The sequence below is a fragment of the Triticum dicoccoides genome, chromosome 6B, assembly GCF_002162155.2.
Source record: "Triticum dicoccoides isolate Atlit2015 ecotype Zavitan chromosome 6B, WEW_v2.0, whole genome shotgun sequence".
Classification (NCBI taxonomy): domain Eukaryota; kingdom Viridiplantae; phylum Streptophyta; class Magnoliopsida; order Poales; family Poaceae; genus Triticum; species Triticum dicoccoides.
In genome coordinates this window covers 282,654,370-282,664,111 of record NC_041391.1, presented here as the reverse complement: position 1 = coordinate 282,664,111, position 9,742 = coordinate 282,654,370, and the positions used below count along the sequence as shown (strand labels likewise).

The 9,742-nt window shown below is 46.1% G+C and overlaps 1 protein-coding gene across 1 annotated transcript; it reads left to right on the top strand.

Annotated features, from left to right (window-relative positions):
- The first annotated feature begins 3,030 nt into the window (after positions 1–3,030).
- On the top strand, positions 3,031–4,633 carry LOC119325489 (cyanidin 3-O-rutinoside 5-O-glucosyltransferase-like). The gene has a single exon (XM_037599230.1). The coding sequence runs from the start codon at positions 3,114–3,116 to the stop codon at positions 4,548–4,550; it is 1,437 nt and encodes a 478-aa protein (XP_037455127.1). The 5' UTR covers positions 3,031–3,113; the 3' UTR covers positions 4,551–4,633.
- Positions 4,634–9,742: the final 5,109 nt, after the last annotated feature.

Genomic DNA, 9,742 nt, shown 5'->3' with positions numbered 1-9,742 from the left:
CCTTAGCTCCGCCCCTGCCCCTGGCTACTAGCTCGGTACATGTGGGTTGTCCCAACGAGCTCACTTCCGATTTTGGGAAGTCCTAGAACCTCCCCAAACCCTTTTTCTTTTCTTTTTCTGGTTTCTCTTTTTTTTTCAATTTCTTGTTTTTTTTCGTTTTTTCTTTAAAAATTCATGATTATTTAGGAAATACGAGTACAGTTTTTGAAATCGGTGACATTTTTTAAATTTTGAACATTTTTCAAGTCGCGTTTGAAGATTTTTATAGTGTCGATCACTTTTTTAAAAAATTTGTTCATATAATTCAACAAATGCTCTTGAATTCATAATGTGTTCATAATATTTGAAAAAAACTAATTAAAATTTAGTTTTTCCATGAAATACAAATTTTTTATTCTAATTTTAGTGTTTTATCGAATTCACTTTGTGTTCGTCAATATTCAGAAAATGTTCATTTGAAATAAAAATTATTCATGTTTTGAATTTGTGAACATATTTCCAAATTCATGGATAGTTCTTTGCATTAGTGGACCTTTTTGGAATTTTCTTTTTTTTGGAATCCCAAACTTTTATGAAGAAGCAAAAACAAAAACAAGAGAGTATAAAAAACAAAAAGAAACAAAGAAAAGAAAGGAGCCCCGTCCCGCCCTGGGCCGACCCAAGTTGGAGCGTGGGGGATCTAGGGGGTGCACACTGCACATTTTCTCAGCATGCATCGCGTGGAATATGACCCCCCTTTCGCTCGACGCCATACGTATAAAGGGAATGCTCAGGTTGTCCCTCCCGCTCGATTGTGTTTTTTCCTCTTTTCCAGGTATGGCGTTTTATGGTTTTCTTTTCTTTTTGTAACCTTTTTCCTTTTTTGTTGTTTTTGATACTATAAACATTTTTCTAATACACATCAAACAACGGAGAAAAAACCATTTGAAAACCGACCAAGAATCTGCTTACCTGGGCCACAGGCCATGTGTTAATCGCGCGGGCGATCACCTGATATGCATCGAAACGGCAGATACATGTCAGGTGGGTGCTCGAAACCGCCGGGGCTATATGTCACTAGTACCGATTCCTAATAGGAATCGCCTATGAGCGATGACTAGTGGGTCGGCTCATTAGTGCGGTTACTCGCTGTGCGCTGTAGGTTCGCATCTTTTCGGTTTTCTTCATTTTTTATTTGGTTATTTCACCACTTTTTGTCTTCATTTTACTTTAGTTTTCTTTGTTTTGTCATTGGGGTTTTTCCCTTTATTTGACATAATTTGTTTTTCTTTGTTTCTTTTTTTATTTTCTTTGAACTTTTTGCTTTTTCTTTTGATTCTTTGTCAGTTTTTTTTAAAAAATCAACACATTTCTTTTTTTTTCACAATAGACAATGTACATTTTTAGAGCACATTTGATATTTTTTTCTGATACACACTGGGCATTTTTCAAATATCATGTACACTTTTTTTAATACATGGTTTGAACACATTTAAAAAAACACGATATTATTTTTAAAATACACGTTTTCATTTTTATAATGGAAATAAACATTTTTTAGTTACACATTGTTTACATTTTGTAATTAATTTTAAAAAAATCATTAACTTTTTTTGGAAATATGTGATTATTACTTTAAAATATCATGCACATTTTAGTGGAAATAAACATTAACCTACGGGATCATGTTTCTAAATGCCACAAGCATTATTTTGAATGCTGAAATATTTCCATAAAATGCCATTACAATTTTTAATGGCACAAAACACATTTTTATTATGCAATCATTTTTTAATTGTATACACATTTTTTAATTTTTTATACATTATTTTGAAACACGGAAACATTTTTGTCATTGTCATGAACTTTTTCATGAAAGTCATCCACATTTTTCAAAAAATTCTAACTAATATTTTTTACTATGTTTACATTTTGTCACATAGATATTTTAATTTAATTAAGTAAAAATATGCCTGTGAAATATATAATATTTGATATACGAATAAAGGTTACAAAAAAGTAATTTTTTACTGGAGCGGCCCATCATCGATTGTCGGCCAGGCTAGGGTTTGCCTTGCAGTAAGCGGCACACAGAGGCGCCCACTTGCAACTGCTAGCTGGATTCCTAGCCACCCGTCCTTCGCTTTCGGTTGGAACGAAATCGCACTCACTGGCGGAGTGAAAAGTTAGAGTAGGGAGTACTCCTAAAAAAGACAAGAAACAAGACAGAAAAATCACTGGCAAAATGAAACAAAATCATGTCCAGCAGACCAGCACCCTTCTTATTTTGACCTCTAGCGACCTCGTCGCGAGAAAAACAAGATGGTCTTTGTTCAAGCCGGAAAATGCATGATTTAGGTCCCATTTGGTGGCCCTCCGCTCCGCGCCTCCGCTCCCGGAGCGGACGGAGCCGCGGTTAGAAATTTCAGAGATGGCGAAACGGTGCTCCCAGCTTCGCGTATTTTGAGGAGTTGATGGATTGTCGAACGGGCCCTTAGGCTGGTCATAGTGGGGAGTAACTTATACTAGTGTCATGCATATGACACTAGCCTAAGTTACTACCTTTTTAGTGCAAAATAACATAGTAGTAGTGTCATAGAGGACTTCATTTATTAGCTTGTAGACTCATATTGTATTGGGAAACGCTATGTTATAGTAACATATTATGTTACCACTTCTCATCATTAACTAAATGCCGCATAAGCAAATTTTCTTGAGGTGGGCTATGTCACTAGCTAAGTTACTCACACTGTGACTTGACTAGCCTTAGATGCTACGAATTTCCAAGTAACCACGGCGCGTCTCGTGTGGCTCGCGGCTAATATATGTAGCATTCCCGGAGCAGGTGAAGCATACCTATCCCATCCAACATTCCTACGGCAACGAGTCAATCATCGCAGCCGCAAGCCATGACATCACCACAATTACAATTTACACCGTGCTGTAGCTCGCCGTACTTATCCTATAGAGTACAGCATCTGTCGCGAGAGAATTTCCATCGTGAGACGGCCGCCTCGCGCCAAACCAAGCCAAGCCTCACTCTATTACAAACTCCAGCGGCGCTGCGTGCTTCGAGCAGCCAGCGGGTGGCATAGGTTGACGAGGAGAAAGTCCACGGCCATCCATCGTCCTCCATGGCGCCGCAGCACTTCCTGGTCGTCGCGTTCCCGGGCCAGGGCCACATCAACCCGGCGCGCGCTCTGGCGGAGCGCCTCGCGCGGGCCGCACCGGGCGCGCGGGTCACGCTCTCGGCTGCCGTGTCCGCGCACCGTCGCATGTTCCCCTCGCTCGCGTCCCCCGACGAAGAGGTCCACGACGGTGCTATCTCCTACATCCCCTACTCGGACGGCTACGACCACGGCTTTAGCCTCTTGGCTGGCGACGGGGACGAAGTGCAGAGATACGCGGAGGTGTTCGGCCGCGTAGGCCGCGAGACCTTCTCGGCGGTGCTGGACCGCCTCGCGGCGCGGGGCCGGCCCGTCACGTGCGTCCTGTACGCCATGCTCATGTGGTGGGCCGCCGAGGTCGCCCGTGAGCGCGGCGTGCCCCGGGCGCTCTACTGGATCCAGCCGGCCACGATGCTGGCCGTGTACTATCACTACTTCCATGGGTACGAGAGGCTCGTGACGGAGCATGCTGCCGAGCCGGGGTTCACGGTGTCTATGCCGGGCCTCCCGCCGATGGCGATCCGTGACCTCCCGAGCTTCTTCACCAACCTTACGGACGGCAGGATAGTCGCGGCGTTCGGGGACATCCGCAGGACGTTCCACCAGCTGGACCTGGACGTCGACAGTAGCAGCAGCACTGAAGGAAGGCAAGCCATGGTGCTAGTGAACACCGTGGAAGAATTAGAGGCCGGTGCTCTCACATCTGTCCCTGAGTTGGACGTGTTCCCCGTCGGGCCAGCCGTGGTGTCGCTCTTCACCGAGGGCGGCGGCGGCACTGCCACCGCAGTAGGAGATCTCTTTGAACACGACGAGAAAGGCTACATGGAGTGGCTGGACACACAGCCAGCACGGTCGGTGGTGTACGTGTCGTTCGGGAGCATGTCGGCGGTGAGCAAGCGACAGAAGGACGAGCTGAAGCGAGGCCTCGCCGCGAGCGGCCGCCCGTACCTGTGGGTGGTGCGAAAGAACAACAGAGACGATGGCTTCGACGACGTCGGCGACATGCGGGGCATGGTGGTTGGGTGGTGCGACCAGGTGCAGGTGCTGTCGCATCCGGCCGTCGGGTGCTTCGTGACACACTGCGGCTGGAACTCGACGCTGGAGAGCGTGGCGTGCGGCGCGTCGGTGGTCGCCGTGCCGCAGTGGTCCGACCAGGACACGAACGCGCGCCTGGTCGTCCAGTGGGGCATCGGCGTGCGCGCCGCGACCGACGCTGATAGGGTTCTGGAAGCGGATGAGCTGGCGAGGTGCATGGAGATCATCATGGGTGACACGGAGGAGGGCGCGGCCATACGGGCGAGCTCGGCGGCGTGGAAGGCGAAGTTGCAGGAAGCGATTGCAGACGGCGGCTCATCCGGACATAATCTGGGGACTTTCCTGGACCAATTTGCGAATGATGCTTAGAAGCATTTATTTATGTACTACGTCCTCGGTTCTTATACAAATGTGCATTTCTTTTCAGAAGTTCAGATTTCTAAAATCTAACTAGTCTATTAAGAAAATATATACTCGGTTTGTTGCATTTTTCTTTGCTACGGTCTTCGACTTGTGTCTTTTGGCTAATAGCCAGGTTGCCTTGCTACTCTGTTTGCCCATAGTTTCTGCTAGTCTGGCTAAGTTGGTCATTAAAGCACTCCTCAATGCCTTGCCAACAGGTTTGACACCGAAAGCTGGCCCACACACTGTTCGAGATCGGAGGCAGGTAAAGTTAAAGCGCGACAAAACTACAACTATTTTAGGACCAAACTCGTCTTTAGCATCCAAAATAAACTATAGTAGTTAACGCTTAATCTTTTTATAGCACTTCCTCGACATTCCGAGGTCGCGCTACTACTCATATCTATTCTATTATCTATTCAGAAGGCAGTCCTGCTAGGTTAGCCGGGCGCACTCCATCGCGACGTCGAAGTAATTCTCCGGTGTTACCCAGTTTCTGTCGGGACCCAAGGGGCCGGCCTCCGCAATAGGGCGGATGAGCGCGGGGTAGTGGGCTTGGAGCATTGCCCATGCTTGGCGCACTCTTTCCCGGGCAGCAAACACCTTCTAGGTGCCAATCCAGAGAGGTGTCCCTTGGAGGCGGGCGACGAGGTTGAAGAGATTGCTCGGGGTGGCCTCCTATAGCCAAAGCTGTTGGAAGATGCCCTCGATCGCCAGCCTGACAAGCATGTGAACTTCCCGAACTGCTTGAACTTGTTTCTAAGAATCACAGGGCGGGAGACATCCTCGAACTGCAGCCGAAAGGTCCCGATCCTGCCCATGCTCCGGATCATAGCTTCCATTTTTAAATTTGTAGACACATGCATCACTTTGGGGCAGGGTTGGAGAAGCTCTCTGAAGAATGCCAAGCTTGTGTCAGCCCGCCATAACCTTGATGTCTGAAAATGCACTGCACAAGATATGGCTTACTGATACGTCTTCAACGTATTTATAATTTTTGATTGTTCCATGCTATTATATTATTCATCTTGGATGTTATATATGCATTAATATGCTATTTTGTATCATTTTTTTGGAACTAACCTATTAACGTAGTGCCTAGTGTCAGTTGTTGTTTTTTCCTTTTTTTTTGTTTTTTTACAAAAAATCAATACCAAAGGGAATGAAATTTTTTGAGGATTTTTCTTGGACCAGAAGACAACCATGAAGCTTCGGGAGGAGGCCAGGAGAGCCACGAGTGGGCCACAAGCTCACAAGACGTGCCCAAGGGGGTGCCTGCAAGCTTGTGGGCCCCTCGTAGCCCCCTTTACCCTAATTCTAGCTCTATAAATACCCAAATATTCTCCATGCACCAGGGGGCACACAAAAAATACTTTTCCGCGGCCACAATCTTCTGTTCTCGTGAGATCCCATCTTGGGGCCTTTTCTGGCAATCTACCAGAGGGGGATTCGATCACGGAGGGCCTCTACACCAACCTTGTTGCTGTTCTGATGATGCGTGAATAGTTTACCACGGACCTGTTGGGGAACGTTGCATGAAAAACAAAAGAAAAATCTACGTACACGCAATATCTATCCATGGAGAGGCATAGCTACGAGAGGGGACAGTGTGTCTATATACCCTCGTAGATCGTTAAGCGGAAGCGTTTATCGATGCGGTTGATGTAGTCGTTTCACGATCCGCCCGATGAAGTACCAAACGTACGTCACCTCCGCGTTCAGCACACGTTTAGCTTGATGACATCCTCATGTTCTTGATCCAGCAAGACGGGCGAAGTAGTAGATGAGTTCCGGCAGCACGACGGCGTGGTGACGGTGGTGATGCAACTATCTCCGCAGGGCTTCGTGGAGCACTACGAAAATATGACCGATGATGAACTAGAGGGAGAGGGGCGTCACACACGGCTTGTGGATCGTGGTGTGTGTTGCCCCTCTCCCTCCACACACACACACACAGGTGGGGGAGGAGGCAAGACAGCCTGGGGTTCCCCCAAGGGGGCCGGTGACCACCCTTGGCCCCTGCCCTAGCCGCCCCCTTGCCTTCTTAGGCGTGCGGGAGGGGGGGAGGCAGGAGGGGGTGGCACCCTCCCCCTTTCCTTTCTCCCATGTGGAGGGGAAGGCAGGAGGGGCTAGTCCTCCCCCTTTCCTTACCTAGGGCCGGCAGCCAGGGACAAGGCGTGTCAGCCCCTTGTTGGCTGGTGTGTGCCTCCCCTTGGCCCCTTAGGCCCATATACTCCCCGTAGCTCTCCAGAAACCCCTTCTGGCAGTCCGATGAATACCCTGTACATCCTGAAACCTTTCTGGTGACCAAATAACATCGTCCTATATATCAATCTATACCTCCAGACCATTCTGGAGCTCCTCGTCATGTCCGTGATCTCATCCGGGACTCCGAACAACATTCGGTCATCAACTCACATAACTCATATAATACTATTTCATCAACAAACGTTAAGCGTGCGGACGAGAATGATGTACACATGACCGAGACGCCTCTCCGGTCAATAACCAATAGCGGAACCCGGATGCCCATATTGGTTCCTACATATTCTATGAAGATCTATATCAGTCGAACCTTTTTGACAACATACGCAATTCCCTTTGTCTGCCGGCATGTTACTTGCCCGAGATTCGATCGTCGGTATCTTCATACCTATTTCAATCTCATTACCGGCAAGTCTCTTTACTCGTTCCATAATACATCATCTCATAACTAACTCCTTAGTCACTTTGCTTGCAAGCTTCTTGTGATGTATATTACCGAGAGGGCCCAGAGATACCTCTCCGATACACAAAGTGACAAATCCCAATCTCGATCCATGCCAACTCAACAGACACCTTTGGAGATACCTGTAGAGCATCTTTATGATCACCCAGTTACATTGTAAAGTTTGATAGCACACAAGGTATTCCTCTGGTATCCGAGAGTTGCATTATCTCATGGTCGAAGGGATATGTATTTGACATTAAGAAAGCAATAGCAATAAACTGAACGATCATATGCTAAGCTAACGGATGGGTTTGTCCATCACATCATTCTCCTAATGATTTGATCCCATTATCAAGTGACAACACATGTCTATGGTTAGGAAACCTTAACCATCTTTGATCAACGAGCTTGTCTAGTAGAGGCTCACTAGGGACATGGTATTTGTTTATGTATTCACACGTGTATTTAAGTTTTCGATCAATACAATTCTAGCATGAATAATAAACCTTTATCATGAATAAGGAAATATAATAATAACAACTTTATTTTTGCGTCTAGGTCATATTTCCATAAGTCTCCCACTTGCACTAGAGTCAATAATCTAGATTACATAGTAATGAATCTAACACCCATGGAGTCTTGGTGCTGATCATGTTTTGCCCGCGGAAGAGGTTTAGTCAACGAGTTTGTTATATTCATATCTGTATGTATTTTGCAAATTTTTATGTCACCATCCTTGGCCTTTTCACGAATGGAGTTGAAGCGTCTCTTGATGTGTTTGGTTCTCTTGTGAAAATTGGATTCCCTTGCAAAGGCAATTGCTCCAGTGTTGTTACAAAATATTTTCATTGGACTCGATGCACTGGGTATTACACCTAGATCAGATATGAACTCCTTCATTCAGACTCCTTCATGCGCTGCTTCCGAAGCAGCTATGTACTCTGCTTCACACGTAGATCCCGCCACGACACTCTGCTTGGAACTACACCAACTGACAGCTCCACCATTCAATATAAATATGTATCCGGTTTGTGATTTAGGGTCATCCGGATCAGTGTCGAAGCTAGCATCGACATAACCATTTATGACGAGCTCTTCGTCATCTCCATAAATGAGAAACATATCCTTGGTCCTTTTCAGGTACTTTAGGATGTTCTTGAATGATGTCCAGTGATCCACTCCTGGATTACTTTGGACCTCCCTGCCAAACTTATGGGAAGGCACACATCAGGTCTAGTACACAACATGTCATACATGATAGAACCTATGGCTGAGGCATAAGGAATGACTTTCATTTTCTCTCTATCTTCTGCCGTGGTCGGGCTTTGAGTCTGACTCAATTTCACACCTTGCAACACATGCAAGAACCCTTTCTTTGATGGTTCCATTTTGAACTTCTTCAGAACCTTGTCAAGGTATGTGCTTTGTGAAAGTCCTATTAAGCGTCTTGATCTATCCCTATAGATCTTGATGCCCAATATATAAGCAGCTTCACCGAGGTCTTTCATTGAAAAATTCTTATTCAAGTATCCTTTTATGCTATCCAGAAATTCCATATCATTTCTAATCAACAATATGTCATCCACATATAATATCAGAAATGCTACAGAGCTCCCACTCATTTTCTTGTAAATACAGGCTTCACCATAAGTCTGTATAAAACCACATGCTTTGATCACCTCATCAAAGCGTATATTCCAACTCCGAGATGCTTGCACCAGTCCATAGATGGATTGCTAGAGCTTGCACACTTCGTCAACACCTTTAGGATCGACAAAACCTTCTGGTTGCATCATATACAAGTCTTCTTTAAGAAACCCATTAAGGAATGCAGTTTTGACGTCCATTTGCCAGATTTCACAATCATAAAATGCTGCAATTGCTAACATGATTCGGACAGACTTAAGCATGACTACGGGTGAGAAAGTCCACTACAAAAAAAGACGCATCCGTGACATTTTGGGCCGAACGAAATTTTTTCTGTCATACTTATGACACTTCTATGACAATAATTGTGACAAAACCCGATATCATCATAGATGTGGTGGGCTCCTACTTCTATGACAAAAAATCATGACGGAAAATGGGCTTTTCGTCCTGGGCGGGCCGGAGACGCAGCTGCATGACATTCTTTGGGCCGTCCATGACGGAAAAAACCGTGGTAGAAGCGAGGGCGAGGAAATTTTCGGCGAGTTCCCGGTTACGGTGGGAGGTCGAGGGCCGAGCGTTGCGCGTTTCTCTCGTACACGTACATGCATGTGTGCGAGGCATTGGCTCTAACTGAACCCAAGCGAGGCGTTGGGCTCTAACTGAACCTGAGCGATTGCACTGCAGGCTACGCGTTACTGAACCCGAGCGATCGATCGATGGCTATTAACTGAACCCGATCGAGCGATTTCTTTGCTACTGCTGCTAACTGAAGCCGATCGATGCTGCCTCTGGATGAACA